At 45.4% G+C, this 19,291-nt stretch overlaps 1 protein-coding gene across 1 annotated transcript in view; it reads left to right on the top strand.

The window, feature by feature from the left end:
* LOC138646129 (uncharacterized) overlaps window positions 1-19,291 on the top strand; it is a 126,846-nt gene that overhangs the window by 17,594 nt on the left and 89,961 nt on the right. The window contains 1 exon segment of the mRNA XM_069735592.1: window positions 222-1,877. Within this exon segment, the coding sequence (XP_069591693.1) occupies window positions 222-1,877 (1,656 nt within the window).

Raw genomic sequence — 19,291 nt, 5'->3', positions numbered from 1 at the left:
CACTGGCCAATGATTGGGAATGAACATTAGTACAATTGATTCTTTGTGAAATCATCACATCATATATATTTTACTTTAGTCAATTAATAATAGAATTTGCTACACACCTTGAAATGTGTATGTAATTTTTTATTTTCACTTTTCTTGATATTTTTATATTTAGATAACCATGCAAAGTAAGGTTTTTTGCTCAAAAATCAAATCCATTTTATTCTTGGCAGATGGCCGTACCAAGAGCTCCGAAAGACATCTCACTTTAGATTTTAAAGCCAATGATTGTAGCACTGCACAAGACCCATATGAAGAGCTTGCCAACGTCTCAGACATGGATCCTTTTAAAGTACAATGTCTTAATTCATCACAGACTGCTAAGCAAAATAATAGTCACATAACAAGAGTGGAAAATAAAAAATCTCCCACAAGGAAAAAGCCATTTTCATGTTCAGAATGTGAGAAATATTTTTCTAAGAAATCAAATCTTGTTGTACATATGAGAATTCACACAGGTGAGAATTTATTTTCATGTTCAGAATGTGACAAATGTTTTTGTGTGAAATCTCATCTTGTTAGACATCAGATAACTCACACAGGGGAGAAGTCATTTTCATGTTCAGAATGTGGGAAAGATTTTTCAGAGAAATCAACTCTTGTTACACATGAGAAAATTCACACAGGAGAGAAGCCATTTTCATGTTCAGAATGTGAGAAATGTTTTACTTTGAAATCTCATCTTGTTAGACATGAGAAACTTCACACAGGGAAGAAGCCATTTTCATGTTCAGAATGTGGGAAATATTTTTCAGAGAAATCAACTCTTGTTTCACATGAGAGAATTCACACAGGAGAGAAACCATTTTCATGTTCAGAATGTGGGAAATATTTTACACATAAATCATCACTTGTTACACATGAGAGAATTCACACAGGAGAGAAGCAATTTTCATGTTCAGAATGTGGAAAATGTTTTACAAAGAAATCAACTCTTGTTGCACATGAGAGAATTCACACAGGAGAGAAGCCATTTTCATGTTCAGAATGTGGAAAATGTTTTACAAACAAATCAATTCTTGTTATACATGAGAGAAATCACACAGGAGAGAAGGTATTTCTATGTTCAGAATGTGGGAAATGTTTTACTGTAAAATCAGCTCTTGTTAAACATGAGAGAATTCACACAGGAGTGAAGCCGTTTTCATGTTCAGAATGTGGGAAATATTTTTCAGAGAAATCAGATCTTGTTACACATGAGAGAATTCACACAGGAGAGAAACCATTTTCATGTTCAGAATGTGGGAAATATTTTACACAGAAATCAGCTCTTGTTGCACATGAGAGAATTCACACAGGAGAGAAGCAATTTTCATGTTCAGAATGTGGAAAATGTTTTATAAGGAAATCAACTCTTGTCGCACATGAGAGAATTCACACAGGAGAGAAGCCATTTTCATGTTCAGAATGTGGAAAATGTTTTACAGAGAAATCTAAGCTTGATAGACATAAGAAAAATCACACAGGAGAAAATGTATTTTCATGTTCAGAATGTAGGAAATGTTTTACAAGGAAATCAAATCTTGTTGCACATGAGAGAATTCACATAGGAGAGAAGCCATTTTCATGCTCAGAATGTGGGAAATGTTTTACAAGGAAATCGCATCTTGTTGCACATGAGAGAATTCACACAGGAGAGAAGCCATTTTCATGTTCAGAATGTGGAAAATGTTTTACACAGAAATCAGCTCTTGTTACACATGAGAGAATTCACATATAAGAGAAGCCATATTGATGTTCAGAATGTGGGAAATATTTTACTAAGAAATCATCTCTTATTATACGTGAGAGCATTCAGACAGGAGAGAAGCCATTTTCATGTTCAGAATGTGGGATTTTTTAGACATTAGAGAACTCAAATGGAGAAGTCATTTTAATCCTTTGGTGATCAAGCTAAATTTTTCAAATCTGATCTGCGTTACTTTATGTGTTAATAACAATGGAATGTCACATATCTCAGTTATTCTGAGATTCTTTTTTCCTGACATGTTGTACTTTATTTCAGCAATAAAAGTAATAAATAAAAATTTGCAATATTCAAACTTTGAATGTTTATATTTGTAAACCGTTTAGTTATATTACATAAACAGTTAACAAAACATTTACTTTGTCGTTTGTCCGCGTAATTTTTCAAACATCCTTTTATTTTAGTAAAGGGTTAAAAGTTTAGCAATTTTTTTTCATTTTTTATGGCAATATAAAAAAATTATATTTTTAGAGACCGATTCAGTTTTGAAGTGACTTTATTTAATCCCTTGTCACCGAAGTCTTGACAGGCCAATTTTTACAATTCTGACCAGTTTATGAGGTCATAACTCTGGAACGTTTCAATGGATCTCACTGATTCTGAGACTGCTTTCTAATTACATATTGTACTTCATGATGGTGGTAAAATATATTTGATATTACTTGTGTTTATTTGTAAAAAATGGAAATTTGGCGAAAATTTAAAAAATTTTGCAATTTTCAAACTTTAAATTTTATGCTTTTAAATCAGACACATATCGCACAAAATAGTTAATAAATAACATTTCTCACATGCCCAAATTACATTAGAACAATTTTTGAAACAATTTTTTTTGTTAGGAAGTTACAAATGTTAAAAGTTGACCAGTGATTTCACATTTGAAGTGATTTTGAGTGACCTGTGTGACAGAAAATACCCACAATTGACATCTTTCTAAAAACTGCACCCCTCAAGGTACTCAAAACCACATTCAAGAAGTTTATTAACCTCTCAGGTGCTTCACAGAAATTTTTGGAATTTGGAAGGAAAAAAATAAACATTTACTTGTCTTTCACAAGCATTTTCCTTCAGACCTATATATATATTTTTTTTTTAATTTCACAGGTTACCAGCAGAAAATGGACCATTCATTTTGTTGTGCAATTGCCCCTGGGCATGCCAATACCCCATATGTGCATAAAATCTACTGATTGGGCACACAACAGGGCTTGGAAGGGAAGGAGCGCCATTTGACTTTTTGAATGTAAAATTTGCTGGAATAATAAGCGGATGCCATGTTGCATTTGGAGAGCCCCTGATGTGTCTAAACAGTGGAAACCCCCCATAAGTGACACCATATGGGAAACTAGATGCCATAGGGAACTTATCTAGAGGTGTATTGAGCACCTTTAACCCACAGGTGCTTCACAGAAGTTTATAATGTTAAGCTGTGACAATAAAAAAATCATATTTTTCCCAGATAAATCTTTTTTAGCTTCAAATTTTGCATTTTCATAAGGGTAAAATGAGAAATTGCTCCATACTATTTGTTGTGCAATTTCTTTTGAGTGCGCAGATGGGCACTCAACAGGGCTTTGACGGGAAGGAGCGCCATTTGACTTTTTGAATGTGAAATTTGCTGGAATAATTAGCGGATGCCATGTTGCGCTTGGAAAGCCCGTGATGTGCCTGCCTAAACAGTGGAAACCCAACACAAGTGACACCATTTTGGAACCTAGACCCTTTAGGAAACTTACCTAGATGTGTATTGAGCACCTTGAACCCACAGGTGCTTCACAGAAGTTTATAACGTTAAGTCATGAAAATAAAAAATTGATATATTATGTGCAAAAATATTTTTTAGCTCCAAATTTTGTATTTTCACAAGGGTAAAAGGAGAAATTGCTCCATACTATTTGTTGAGCAATTTCTTTTGAGTGCACAGATGGGCACACGACAGGGCTTGGACGGGAAGGAGCGCCATTTGACTTTTTGAATGTAAAATTTGCTGGAATAATTAGCGGATGCCATGTCGCGCTTGGAAAGCCCGTGATGTGCAGCGTTGGACTGGAGCACCTTGGGCCCACCAGAGAAAATCATTCTTGGGGCCCACTATGTAGCTACATAGAAATAGATACAAGACCACCAATTGTGCGGTAAAAAGCGCTAATATCAGGGTATAATATAAGGTAGTTCACGTCTTAATAATGTAGCAAGGGTTGGGGTAGCCCCGCACAGAATATAATGTAGTCCCCTGAGAGAATGCAGTTCCACCACAGAATATAATGCAGCCCCCCATAGAGTATGCTGTAGCACCCCTATAATAAAATGTAGTACCCTGAGTATAATGCAGTACCCCCACAGAATATAATGTAGCCCCCCAGGGCCGTATTTAGATTTTCTGCTGCCCTAGGCACTTTTAGTGCTGCCTCCCCCATTGGTGAGTATGACACTATCGGCAGTGACTTTGGCAAGAATCGCTGATGTGAAAGTCGCCTTTTGCAGCAGATCGGGGCAGTTTTTCTGCATCTGCCGTGTAACAGATCACTTACAGCAACACTGCATTCGGCCTCATTCATTCCCTATGGGATTTGCGGCACTTGCCATGATCTGGCAAATGCGGTACCATACCTCCCAACTTTTGAAGAAGGGAAGGAGGTATAAAGTTTGCGGCGCGCATAGTGCGCCGCGGCAAATTTTAGGCCACGCCTCTGACCACACCCATTTCACAACTAGTCACACCCATATCCACGTCCCAACCACAGCCATTTAACACTGCTGATCACACTGTTTTTTATACAATAATTATAAACAAAAAGAAATATGGCCACACATAATAGCCACACATGATGCTCCATACTGTATAATGGCCACACACAGTTCTCCATACTGTATAATGGCCACACATGATGCTCCATAGTGTATAATGGCCACACATGATGCTCCATAATGTATAATGGCCACACAGTGCTCCATACTGTATAATGGCCACACAATGCTCCATACTGTATAATGATCCCACATGATGCTCAATACTGTATAATGGCCACACATGATGCTCCATACTGTAACGGCCACACATGATGCTCCATACTGTATAATGGTCACACATGATGCTCAATACTGTATAATGGCCACACATGATGCTCAATACTGTATAACGGCCACACATGATGCTCCATACTGTATAACGGCCACGCATGATGCTCAATACTGTATAATGGCCACACATGATGCTCCATACTGTATAACGACCACACAAGATGCTAAATACTGTATAATGGCCACACATGATGCTCAATACTGTATAACGGCCACACATGATGCTCCATACTGTATAACGGCCACACATGATGCTCAATATTGTATAATGGCCACACAGTTCTCCATACTGTTTAATGATCCCACATGATGCTCAATACTGTATAATGACCCCCCCTCCTGTATGCATGGCGGCTCATATCCCCCCCTCCTGTATGCATGGCTCATATTCCCCCTCCTGTATGCATGGCTCTGGCTCATATTCCCCCCCCTCCCCCGAATCATGGCTCATATTCCCCCCTCGTGAATGCATGGCTCTGGCTCATATCCCCCCCCGAATGCATGGCTCATATTCCCCCTCCTGTATGCATGGCTCTGGCTCATATTTCCCCCCCAATGCATGGCTCATATTCCCCCCTCCTGTATGCATAGCTCTGGCTCATATTCCCCCCCAATGCATGGCTCATATTCTCCCCTCCTGAATGCATGGCTCTGGCTCATATTCCCCCCCAATGCATGGCTCATATTCCCCCTCCTGAATGCATGGCTTCTCTCCACCACCCCCTTCCCTGCCCGCTCCTGTATGCATAGCTCTGGCTCATATTCCCCCCCAATGCATGGCTCATATTCTCCCCTCCTGAATGCATGGCTCTGGCTCATATGCCCCCCCAATGCATGGCTCATATTCCCCCTCCTGAATGCATGGCTTCTCTCCACCACCCCCTTCCCTGCCCGCTCCTGCATGGCGCGCCAGCTTATGTCCTCCTTCATCCCCCCGTCCCGCCTGTCCCTCATACTCACCTGACCGGCGTCACCTGTCTGTCCCACACACCGCACGGCCGACATCCCTCTGCCTCTGTCCCGACTCCCAGGACAGGAAGCAGCGCCAGCCAGCGAGGGAGCCGGGTGACTATATTAATAACAGCGGGTGGGCACATGGATACTTATTTTAAACACGAGAAACAAAAAAAAAGGAATATTCATATCTTCTCTACAGCAATCGCTGCTGCAGGGAAGATATGAATGGTGGCTTCAGCACCAGTGGGGGGGGGGGGGACAGCGCTTGCTGTAGCGCTGTCTCCTGCACGGCACACGGACTGCACACGGACGTCTGTGTGCGGTACGTGTTTTACACGGACCCATTGACTCTAATGGGTCAGTGTAATCCGTGCGCCCCACGAACACTGACATGTCTCCGTGTTTGGCACACGGAGACACGGTCCGCAAAAAATCAATGACATCTGCACAGATGCATTGATTTCAATGTGTCTACGTGTGTCAGTGGCTCCGGTACGTGAGGAAACGGTCACCTCACGTACCGGAGCCACTGACGTGTGAAACCGGCCTGAGGGCTTGTTTTTTTGTGGATTGAGTGGAACCTTTTATTGGGAACATTTTACATAGCATTTATGTTCATATTTATCCGGCGCTCCACGCGAAGCACTTACATTGGGGTTGCCATCTAAATCTCCGAGTGACGTGACAGATGAAACCCCGGATGGATCCATTCACTATAATGAGGCAACAGAGTTACTCTGGAATTTGTCTGGCCTCTGTTCAGAGGTGCCCTTTTCAGAACTGCACAAAACTGTGGCTGACGGCACTTTTATGCAATCCTAAAAAGACAGACACCACTGGATCACAGCTCCGATGGCGTCCACAGTGCCTCCATCTGCCTCATTATAGCGAATATTCCACTGGGGGTTCTGCCTCAATCAGATTTTTCAGACACTTATACAGAAACCCCGATGTAAGAGCTCAGCGCAGAGGATAAATGTAGCCAAGCCTTAGGGCAGTCTCACACGTCCAGATAATTCCGGTACCGGAAAAATCGGTACCGAAATTATCCGTGTCTGTGTGCCGCTGCGTTTCTGTGGCACATCAGTGTGGCACACGTGCGGCACACGTGTGCCGCCCGTGTGCCCACTGGGTACCACACGCACCGTGCAGGAGACAGCGCTAAAGTTTAGCGCTGTCCCCTGCATCGTGCTGAAGCCGCCATTCATATCTTCCCTGCAGCAGCGTTTGCTGTAGAGAAGATATGAATAATCGTGTTTAAAATAAAGATAAGTGATGTGCGCTCGCCCACTGTTCTTAAAATACTCACCTGGCTCCCTCGCTGGCTGGCGCTGCTTCCTGTACTGGCCGCATCTTCTACTGTATGAGCGGTCACGTGGGGCCGCTCATTTACAGTAATGAATATGCGGCTCCACCCCTATGGGAGGTGGAGCCAAATATTCATGACTGTAATCGGCGGCCCCACGTGACCGCTGACTGACCCAGGAAGTAGTGGCAGGGCCGGCTCCAGGTTTTCGAGGGCCCCGGGCGAAAGAGTCTCAGTGGGCCCCCCCCTTTAACACATACCCCGATTTATGATGCACAGATACGGCAGAGAAATGTATAGTACAATGCCAGATTTCACTTCTTACATGAGTGACAGCTATTGTAAATTCTGCAGTGTATATATACAGGACAGGAGGAGTGGTACTGTGCAGTGTATACATACAGGAGGAAAGGTGCTGGGCAGTGTATATATAGGACAGGAGGAAAGGTGCAATGTATATATACAGGAGAGGTGCTGTGCAGTGTATATATAGAGGAGGAAAGGTGCTGTGCAGTGTATATATACAGGGGGAGAGGTGCTGTGCAGTGTATATATACAGGAGTGGTACTGTGCAGTGTATATATACAGGAGGAGCGGTACTGTGCAGTGTATATATACAGGGGGAGAGGTGCTGTGCAGTGTATATATACAGGAGGAAAGGTGCTGTGCAGTGTATATATACAGGAGGAAAGGTGCTGTGCAGTATATATACAGGAGGAAAGGTGCTGGGCAGTGTATATATAGGACAGGAGGAAAGGTGCAATGTATATATACAGGAGAGGTGCTGTGCAGTGTATATATACAGGAGGAAAGGTGCTGTGCAGTGTATATATACAGGGGGAGAGGTGCTGTGCAGTGTATATATACAGGAGTGGTACTGTGCAGTGTATATATACAGGAGGAGCGGTACTGTGCAGTGTATATATACAGGAGGAAAGGTGCTGTGCAGTGTACATATACAGGAGGAAAGGTGCTGTGCAGTGTACCTATACAGGAGGAGCGGTACTGTGCAGTGTATATATACAGGGGGAGAGGTGCTGTGCAGTGTATATATACAGGAGAGGTGCTGTGCAGTGTCGTGAGCAGGGCGTTGTTGTATCAGAAAATCTTCTCTGTTTTGAGTTTTTCTATGAAAAAAGACTTTTCTACATAAACAACGTATTTTGGTTTTGCGGCCCTAACAGATCTGTGCTGCAAAGTAACAGGCGGCTCGGGCATTGAGGGACCTGATGCTGAATCCTTTCCACAAACCCTAATGACCCAATTAGTGCCCCCTCATTAGAAGCTCATTAAACGCCTCCCTGTCCCAAGCAGTCATGTACAGTATGGGGGGATCCTGCAGCCCACCCCCTGACTGCTCCATACCATACACTGCCCTCTGTCGCGCTCACTATTATCCTGTGCATTTCTCCTTCATCGTTACCCCATGTTACACTTGTCACCCCCCACTACAGAGTAGCAGGGCAGCCAATGTCACAGGTCACCCCCTCCCGGACCCTAATGGCAGCAGGAAATGTCTGCTCCTCTATTGGGTTGGAACCTGATTTAATCAAGGAATAATGTGGATTTGTTGCCGGTGGCCGCAGGGGAAGGGTTAAGTGATGCCATGTCCTTGGTGGGAGCAGTGGCAGCTGCTGGGACCTGGACAGACACAACCAATGTTGCTGTGACTGCACAGTGTGACCTGGAGGAGAGAAGCTGAGACTCCAGAGCAGAAATCACCCACATGCCAGCACTGCGCAGAGTCCCTCCAGTCACCAGCCTGGGGCCACGGGGCCCCAACGTACAGCCCACAGCTCAGTTTTATCCATGGCAGCAGCTCCCCTTCCTCCTGGCATCTGGTTAACCCCATTTATGCGGGTCGGATTGTTATCTTTAAGGTTTAGCAATAACCTTCATACAGATGGGAAGGGGTTAAGCTTCTTCCTACCCCACTGGTGCAGGTTTGGTGCAGCATGCATGTATTCTGGGAGAGCTGGGTGGCTGCAGGTTGCAGGCTGCACCCCACCAGCTGCTCCTCCAGACATCACCCACATTTTTAGGCAGCGGAGACAGACAGCAGCAGACTGAGCCACAAGACCAACTGCAACTACTGCTGGATTCCTTTGCACTCACTCAGGCACTGGTAGGAGCTCCTCTGGAATCTGCCTGATAAGTTCAGCAGTGCAGCCAGCCAGGGGCGGAGATCAGAGCAGGAGAACGCAAATATCCTGACCCTGCCTGGAGGTGACATCACAGGATGGGGGATGGGAACAAACAGACAAGGTGTTATATGTGTGTAAGACTTTTCCATGTTGGTTTTATTTTTTGGGAGTCAATGGAATTGAAGACTTGTCCCGGTTTCTGCCTCTCTGGATCCTAAACACAAAATGTAAGTGATCGGTTTCTGATTTATGTCCTTTTAAGAAATTTATATGTAACTTTTTACTATATGTCATTTATTTTCTTCTTGTTTTCATTAACACCCTCTCCACTTTGTTTTTCCTCCCATTTTCTAGGAACCGTAACTTTTGTATTTTTCCAATTTCCCATTTTGATGGTTTGCTTATTGTGCCCTAATTCAATCCTTTTTATATATAGTTAATAATATACATAATCCCACCAACATGACAACAGTCTGGGAAGCAAATCCCTAAGAGACAGTTTATAGGGGCACCCAGACAAACTAGATCCGCTCCAAAATTATATAATATCCGGAGGACAGGGAGCCAAACATAGAATAAAATGTAAAATCTTTATTGATAAATACCAAATATTAAAATTCAAACAATCCATAACACATAAAGGTAAAGACGTAACCAGTAAACATATAAAGGAAAAATCCCCTCCCCCCAACAATCCCTCATATATCATAAATAGCCACAAAAAGAAGAGGGCAATGTATAATGCGAGCCTAACAGGAACACCAGGTAGTAACGCCCATGTAAGGGGGGACACACTGAATACTACATATAATAAATCCCAAGTATTTAGGGGTAAACCAGTGTGCCCGGCAAACAAATGGGACCAAAAAATAGTAAAGGTGACCAGGTGGCTTACCGCAAGAGGGATGAGGAGGGAAGGGTGCAGCCAGAGAGCGACCCCCAGTTTTAGAGTAGATACAATTTTATTTTTTTTTCTTATTATTACAATTACTGATCTAGTTAATTAATTTTATATTTTGATAGATCAGACTTTTACAAATGTAGGGATGCCACATATCTGTATTTTTTTTACTTTTTATTGGGGAAAAAAGGAGGTGGTGTGACCTTTTCTTTTACATTTTAATTGTATTTGTTAGCCCACATAGAGGACCTGCGCTTGTCGTCTCATCATCACCCGTTTTTCCGCACGGCCCCTCATCATCATCATTCTCCCAGTAAGTAATCCCACACAAGTAGCAGCACCCTTTTCCCTGTGGAACCCTCCAACATGCAGCCCCCGATAGTAACATCATCCATGTTTCTCTGTCCCAAAATACATCCTCAGACTCCTCACACTTAGCCCTATGTCCTCATTCCCATCTGCACACAGCTCCATGGTGCAGCCCCTCAGTCCTCTCAAATATTCCTGTACACAGAAGCCTCATGTGATCACTGGCAGCCACAGCACCACACTGCTTCTGTTATCAGATGGAGGATGTTCTGCCTCTTCCTGTGACATTATCCCCTCACAGGAGAGACTCCATTTTATCCTCTACCTCCCAGCACACCAACAAAATGGCGCTGATCCCCCTCCCACAGCTGTGACCTGGACAGTCCAGATCATAGCTGGAGCTACTCTGGCAGCCAGGGCTGACGAGCCGCCATCTGTGACATTTTGGGAAGAGATCTCCCCTCCAGTCTCCGCTTCCTTTCTGATTTATTCCCCCGATGGCAGAGAAGGGGAGGGAGGATGAGGAGGGTAAGTTACAAGGGAGGAGAGAGGGGAGGCTCCTGCACTCAGCACAGGGGCTGCTGGAAAGTTAAGTGCACTGTCTGCGCTCCATCACAGCTGGCAGCTCACTATGCCCTGGCCGAGACGAGAGAGCACAACAGCAACTTTACTGCTCAGATGGCAGTGTCCGTGTGCCAGTGTGCCCGGGCTCACACACTGCAGCCTCGGCCCCTGCATTACCGTAACTACACTGGTGCTGCAGCAGACCCATTGTCTCCAGCTACCGACATATCTAGCAATAAGCGACACTTCTTATCTGCCATGCTCATCTACATCAGCCAGCAGCCTGGGTTACACCCTGGGCATCACAGACCCCTCCCCCCCAGAGCATCACAGACCCCCCAGACAGAGCAATACAGAACTCCCAGAGCATCACAGACCCCCCAGAGCAATACAGACCCCCCCAGAGCATCACAGACCCCTCCAGAGCATCACAGACCCCCCAGAGCATCACAGACCCCCCCCAGAGCATCACAGAACTCCCAGAGCATCACAGAACTCCCAGAGCATCACAGACCCCCAGAGCATCACAGACCCCCAGAGCATCACAGACCCCCAGAGCATCACAGACCCCCAGAGCATCACAGACCCCCCCAGAGCATCACAGACCCCCCCAGAGCATCACAGACCCCTCCGAGCATCACAGACCCCCAGAGCATCACAGACCCCCAGAGCATCACAGACCCCCAGAGCATCACAGACCCCCAGAGCATCACAGACCCCCAGAGCATCACAGACCCCCAGAGCATCACAGACCCCCCCCCCAGAGCATCACAGACCCCCCAGAGCATCACAGAACTCCCAGTGCATCACAGATCCCCCAGAGCATCACAGAACCACCAGAGCATCACAGACCCCCTGAACATCACATACCCCCAGAGCATCACAGCCCCCCCAGAGCATCACAGACCCCCCCAGCGCATCAAAGAGCCCCCCTCAGAGCATCACAGACCCCCAGAGCATCACAGACCCCTCAGAACATCACAGACCCCCTAGAGCATCACAGACCCCCCTAGTGCATCACAGATCCCCCAGAGCATCACAGACCCCCCCAGAGCATTACAGATTCCCCAGAGCGTCACAGACCCCCCAGAACATCACAGAACCCCAGAGCATCACAGATCCCTCAGACCATCACATACCCCCAGAGCATCACAGCCCCCCCCCCCCAGAGCATCACAGACCCCCCAGCGCATCACAGAGCCCCCCTCAGAGCATCACAGACCACCAGAGCATCACAGACCCCTCAGAACATCACAGACCCCCTAGAGCACCACAGACCCCCCAGATCATCACAGACCCCCCTAGTGCATCACAGACCCCCCAGAGCATCACAGACCCCCCCAGAGCATTACAGATTCCCCAGAGCATCACAGACCTCCCAGAGAATCACAGATCCCCCAGTGCGTCACAGACCCCCCCAGTGCATCACAGACCTCCCAGAGCAGGGGTGTCAAACTGCATTCCTCGAGGGCTGCAAACAGGTCGTGTTTTCAGGATTTCCTTGTACTGCACAGGTGATAATTTAATCACCTACACAAATAATGAGTTGGTGATTAAATTATCACCTGTGCAGTACAAGGAAATCCTGAAAACATGACCTGTTTGCAGCCCTCGAGGAATGCAGTTTGACACCCCTGTCCCAGAGCATCACAGACCTCCCAGAGCATCACAGACCCCCAGAGCATCTCCTCCAAAAAGCTGCAGCAGGTCCGTCTATATACACACTGCAAGCTGCAGCAGGTCCATCTATATACACTGCAAGCTGCAGCAGGTTCATCTATATACACACACTGCAAGCTGCAGCAGGTCCACCTATTTACACACCGCAAGCTGCAGCAGGTCCATCTATATACACACTGCAAGCTGCAGCACGTCCATCTATATACACACACTGCAAGCTGCAGCAGGTCCATCTATATACACACTATATATGGATCCTTTACTACAGCAGTTGTGGAGTGGAGTCAGTAGATAGTGGTGTTGTCTGAGTGCATGCAGAGTTTGCAGAGCTGCACTACATTGCAATGTGCAGGATCTGTGAGGCAGCAGTGTGGACAGCAACATGTGGTGAAATCTTTGCCAGCATTGTAACCAGAGCTGCTGGGACACATCTACAGCCCAGACTGTACACTGGCATTGTCATGTGTGGCCATTATACTGTATGCAGCATCATGTGGGATCATTATACAGTATGGAGCACTGTGTGGCCATTATACAACATGGAGCATCATGTGGGGCCATTATACTGATTGGAGCATCATGTGTGGCCATTATACGGTATGGAGCATCATGTGGGGCCATTATACAGTATGGAGCATCATGTGTGGCCATTATACAGTATTGAGCATCATGTGGGGCCATTATACAGTATTGAGCATCATGTGGGACCATTATACAGTATGAAGCACTGTGTGGCCATTATACAGTATGGAGCACTCTGGGGCCATAATACAGTATTGCGCATCATGTGTGGCAATTATACAGTATAGAGTATCATGTTTGGCCATTATACAGTATTGAGCATCATGTGGGACCATTATACAGTATTGAGCACTGTGGCCATTATACAATATTAAGCATCATGTGTGGCCATTATACAGTATGGAGCACTGTGTGGCCATTATACAGTAAGTAGCATCATGTGTGGCCATTATACAGTATGGAGCATCATGTGTGGCCATTATACAGTATTGAGCATCATGTGTGGCCATTATCCAGTATGGAGCATTGTGTGGCCATTATACAGTATGGAACATCATGTGTGGCCATTATACAGTATGGAGCATCAAGTGGGGCCATTACACAGTATGGAGCATCATGTGTAGCTATTATACAGTATGCAGCATCATGTGGGGTCATTATACAGTATGGAGCACTGTGTGGCCATTATACAGTAAGTAGCATCATGTGGCCATTATACAGTATGGAGCATCATCTGTGGCCATTATACAGTATTGAGCATCATGTGGAACCATTATACAGTATTAAACATCATGTGTGGCCATTATACAGTATGGAGCATCATGTGTGTGGCCATTATACTGTATGGAGCACTGTGTGCCCATATTTTTTTCAGTTTATAATTATTTATGAAACAGTGTGATCAGCGGTGCTAAATGGGTGTGGTTGGGGCATGGATATGGGTGTGACTAGTTGTGAAATGGGTGTGGTCAGGGTGTGGCCTAAAATTAGCGGCAATGCTACCTTTGTCCCTCTTTCCTTCTTCAAAGGTTGGGAGGTATGACTAAAGGCTTTTTTCACACATGGCGTTTTTGTGCGTTTTTTTTTTATGGCAAAACCAGCTCTCTTGGCAGTAAAGAAGCTGCAGAAAAAAGTAGGTTTTACTTCATTGTTCTTGCTTTTTTGCTGCGTTTTTTCTATTCGCCACGACAGCACCCACTAGAGAGAGGGGATCCGCCCCTAGGAACAGGAAACCTACAGAGAGATAAAAGGGGCGGCCCCCCCTCGCTCCTCAGTTGGTTTCCTGTTCCCAAGGAGGAAACCCTCAGAGAGAATCTCTGCAGCTAAGAAGAGGAAAAGCTCGCCTGGAACACAGCCTGTACGTCTCTGTTGAGCGACAGGGGCCCCAGAGCGAGCGTCAGAGACGGGTGTTCCTGTTGGTTCCCCCCTCATCTGGATACATCAGCAGCATGCCGGGATCACAACAGTCTCCCAGTCTCTCACCGCCTAAAGAATCCCCGTCAGCACATCAAGTAAGTGTCGCTATGGAAAGCGCTTACCCTCCGGCCACAGTGGGGCATGAACGGCCGCGGTAGCAGGAGCTTCTCTTCCTCTGCAGCATAGAAGGAAGACGCGCGAGCGCACATGCAGGCGCTGTATGGTCGGCGTACCCGGATGTAAAGAGGAACTTCCGGGTATGCGGGGTCAGCTTAGCGTGCTGGCGTGGACGCCTTGGACAGCGGTGGAGAGGGCTAATAAAGTTGATCAGGTAAAAAAAAAAAAAAAAAAAGGGGGGAGGAAAGATGGGGGCGTGTATCCCTTGTAAGAACGGCTCTATATAAGGCTGGAGACACATGGCACTGTGCGCACCATGTCGTCTCAGGAAGATATTGAGCGCCCACTGGAGGTTGTAATCCTGCCTAGTGGTGATGCTAATAAGAAAATCAGCGGACACTCAAAAATGAGTGATTCCACGGATAAATCAGGGAAAAAATCGTCCCGTTCCAAACCCCAGGCCGACCAGACAACTCTGCAGCCGGCTAAGCGGACGTCAAAATCTAAACATAAGCAGTGTAAGATATGTAATGAGCCCCTACCTGACTCATATATTAAGGAGCTATGTCAACATTGCATTGATAACACTTTACAGCAGGAGAGTTCGGTCAGGATGAATGACATACGTCTCATGATCCGGGAAGAGCTTCAGTCCTTGAGGGGTAGTCCGGCGGTTAATATGGAAAGGAGAAGTAGAAGGACTCTTTCACCTATAGCCGACACATCAGCAGAAAGTGGAGAGGTGGACTCAGACATCTCTCAGAGATTGGATTCCTCGGAGGAGGAAGATTATGTCTGTTTTCCTACAGACAATGTAAATAATTTGGTTAAAGCTGTAAGAGGAACAATGGGGGTGTCAGAGTCTAAAGATCCCCAGACACCACAGGACATCATGTTCGCAGGTTTATCGCAGCGAAAGGGCCAAGTATTCCCTGTGAATCAGGCCATTAAAGACCTTGTTAAAAAAGAATGGGCTAAAGGACAGAAGGGCTTTGTACCGGTATCATGTAAGAGGCGGTACCCCTTTGATGATGAGGACTTGGCAGTTTGGTCTAAAATTCCTAAAGTGGATGCGGCTGTGGCATCAACTTCTCGCCGATCCTCCTTACCCGTAGAGGATGCGGGCTCCTTGCCTGACCCCATGGATAAAAAATCAGACGCTCTGCTTAAAAGGTCATGGGAAGCTTGTGTCACGGCATTTAAACCGGCGATCTCAGCCACGTCCACTAGTAGATCTATGCTGGTCTGGCTGGAGCAGTTGGACCAAAATATTAAGAGTGGTGTATCTAGGGAGAAACTACGTGCCTCTATTCCTTTGATTAAGGGGGCGGCAGCCTTCATTTCTGATGCCTCTATAGACTCTCTCCGCCTAGCAGCCAGAACAGCCAGCCTCACTAATACGGCACGACGCGCTTTATGGTTAAAGAATTGGAAAGGGGATGCCCAGTCCAGGGCTAAATTGTGTACTATACCCTGCCAGGGTGAGTACCTCTTTGGAACGGTCTTAGACGAAATTCTCACTAAGGCAGGTGAAAGGAAGAAGGGGTTCCCTAATCCCTTTATTCCTTCTTACAGAAGGGCGTTCAAGAAGCCACCATTCGGAAGGAAGGGAGGCTTCAAGGACAGATGGAATAACAAAGATTTCAAACAAAGAGGAAATTTGTTCAATAAGCGCCCCTTCAAGCCAGCAGATAAATTCCGCTGATTATATTTCACCGGTGGGAGGAAGACTAAAACAATTTAGTAAGCAGTGGAAAGACATAACGGTTAATCCATGGGCCATTGATTTAATATCTTCAGGCCTCACATTAGACTTTATTAAAAGGCCTCCGGACTCCTTCCTCCTTACCACCTTAAGATCCAGGCCTCAACAAGAGGCACTTGAAACCGAAGTTAAATCCCTCATACTCAAACAAGTCCTGGTAGAGGTTCCATCTTCCCAGATAGGGAGGGGATTTTACTCTCCCTTATTTCTGATTAGTAAGCCTGATGGCTCTTTCAGAACTATAATTAACTTGAGAAAACTGAACTCCTTTATAAGACCCAAAACATTTAAAATGGAATCCATACGTTCGGCCATAAAAAATCTATTTCCAAACTGTTACATGGTAGTATTGGATCTTAAAGATGCTTATTACCATATTCCTATACACCATTTACATCAGCAATTTCTTCGGGTAGCAGTTTGTATAGAAGGGCAAATTCGTCATCTACAATACCGGGCAATGCCCTTCGGTTTATCTATGGCCCCAAGGGTTTTTACTAAATTGCTAGCGGAAGTAATGTCCTTTTTACGGGTAAAAGATACCTTGGTCATTCCGTATTTGGATGACCTATTGATTGTAGGTAAGAACTCCCTACAGTGTGAGCAGAGGTTACAGGAGGTAGTGTCATCCTTACAAAACCTGGGCTGGCTGGTTAATTGGGAAAAATCTAGACTCCAGCCAGTAACGTGTCAGAAATTCCTTGGGCTCCTTCTAGATTCAGTTGACCAGATTTGCAAGCTTCCTGAGGATAAGAAAACTTCCATATTCGATAAAGTGTCCTTAGCGATCAGAAAGCGTAGTATGTCATTAAGGAATGTCATGTCACTACTAGGTTCTCTAACATCGTGCATTCCTGCGGTCCAGTGGGCGCAGTTCCATACTAGGCATCTACAAAAATTTGTATTGGATGAGGACATTAATAATAGAGGATGTCTGGATAGAACAGTTTTCCTAACGTCAGAAGTAGTACACTCCCTTATGTGGTGGTTGAATCGAAAAAATCTTTCGAGAGGGGTTCTATGGGTAATCACCCCTTCTAGTATAGTGACCACAGACGCTAGTCCTGAAGGCTGGGGGGCACATTTTCAGGATCAGTGGGTCCAGGGTCTTTGGTCCAGTTCAGAACTTAATAATTCCTCAAATGTCAAAGAGTTGAGGGCTATATACTACTCCCTACTTCACTTTCTTCCTCAGCTCAGCGGCTCTCACACAAGAGTATTCTCCGACAACACCACTGCGGTGGCGTATCTGAACCATCAAGGAGGTACAAGGTCGGACAAACTCAGAGAAGTGGCTTCAGACATCATGGAGTTGGCCGAAGGTCATCTGCTATCCTTGTCAGCAGTGCACATCAGGGGCATAGACAATTTTCATGCCGATTTCCTCAGCCGTCACACTCTTCATCAGGGAGAAGGGATGCTGAACAGGAAGATTTTCAGATTAATAACAGCTCGATGGGGTGTTCCTCAAATAGACTTGTTTTCCACAAGAGCCAACCGTCAGGTCAGGAGGTTTGCCTCTCTATGCAGGGAGGACAAGCCGGACATACTCGATGCCCTCCAGGTACCATGGACATTCGACCTGGCCTATGCTTTCCCCCCATGGAATCTATTACCTATAGTAATAAGAAAAATAAGGGAGGAAGGCGCAAGAGTTCTGTTAATAGCCCCATTCTGGCCCAAAAGGCCATGGTTCTCATGGCTGAGGGCGATGTCAGTGTCAGACCCGTGGATTCTGCCTCAGTCCAAGGACTTGCTCTCTCAGGGACCATTCCTCCATCCTCAGGCAAAGGGCATGAACCTGACTGCCTGGAGTTTGAGAGGCAGTTACTAAGTATAAGGGGATTTTCTAGTGGGTTAATTAACACTCTTATGAAGAGTAGAAAACCTTCAACTACTAGAATTTATGTTAGAATTTGGAGAAAATTTCTTCAATTCCATACTGCACAACTTTCATCTGAAGTTCCTATATTTCCAGTGTTGGAATTTCTACAAAGAGGTTTGGAATTAGGACTCTCCGTAAGCACTCTGAAGGTCCAGGTTTCAGCTTTAGGAGCTCTTTTTAATTATGATGTTGCGGGTAATAGGTGGATATCCCGATTTATATCTGCCTGTGAGCGTTCAAGACCAATTAGCATACCGCAGGTTCCTCAGTGGGATTTATCCATAGTCCTGGAAGCATTGACACAGCCACCGTTTGAGCCTCTCCATACAGCCTCACTAAAAAATATTTCTTTGAAAACGGTATTGTTAGTGGCATTAGTTTCTGCTAGAAGAGTGAGTGATCTCCATGCATTATCTATAGATCCTCCCTTTTTATCTGTAACATCAGATAGGATAATTTTGAAAACAGACCCTTGTTATCTTCCTAAAGTAGCCACTACTTTTCATAGGGCCCAGGAGATCTTGTTACCTACCTTTTATGAGAACCACTCAACTCCAGAAGAAGTAAAACTTCATACTCTAGATGTAAAAAGGATTGTGCTAGCCTATTTAGAGAGAACCAGGGACTGGAGGAAGAGTAGGGCTCTCTTTGTGTCTTTCCAGGGTAAAACCAAAGGTACCAGAGTGACAAAGAACACATTATCTCGCTGGATCAGAGAGGCCATAATCTTGGCGTATAAAGCTGGAGGTAGAGATCCTCCAATGCATATAGGAGCACACTCTACAAGAGCCTTGTCGACTTCCTGGGCAGAAAGGGCGAATGTGCCAATAGACCTTATATGTAAGGCTG

This window comes from Ranitomeya imitator, chromosome 7 (assembly GCF_032444005.1).
Source record: "Ranitomeya imitator isolate aRanImi1 chromosome 7, aRanImi1.pri, whole genome shotgun sequence".
Classification (NCBI taxonomy): domain Eukaryota; kingdom Metazoa; phylum Chordata; class Amphibia; order Anura; family Dendrobatidae; genus Ranitomeya; species Ranitomeya imitator.
The sequence above is the reverse complement of the archived record's forward strand: the minus strand, read 5'-3'. Positions and strand labels throughout refer to the sequence as shown.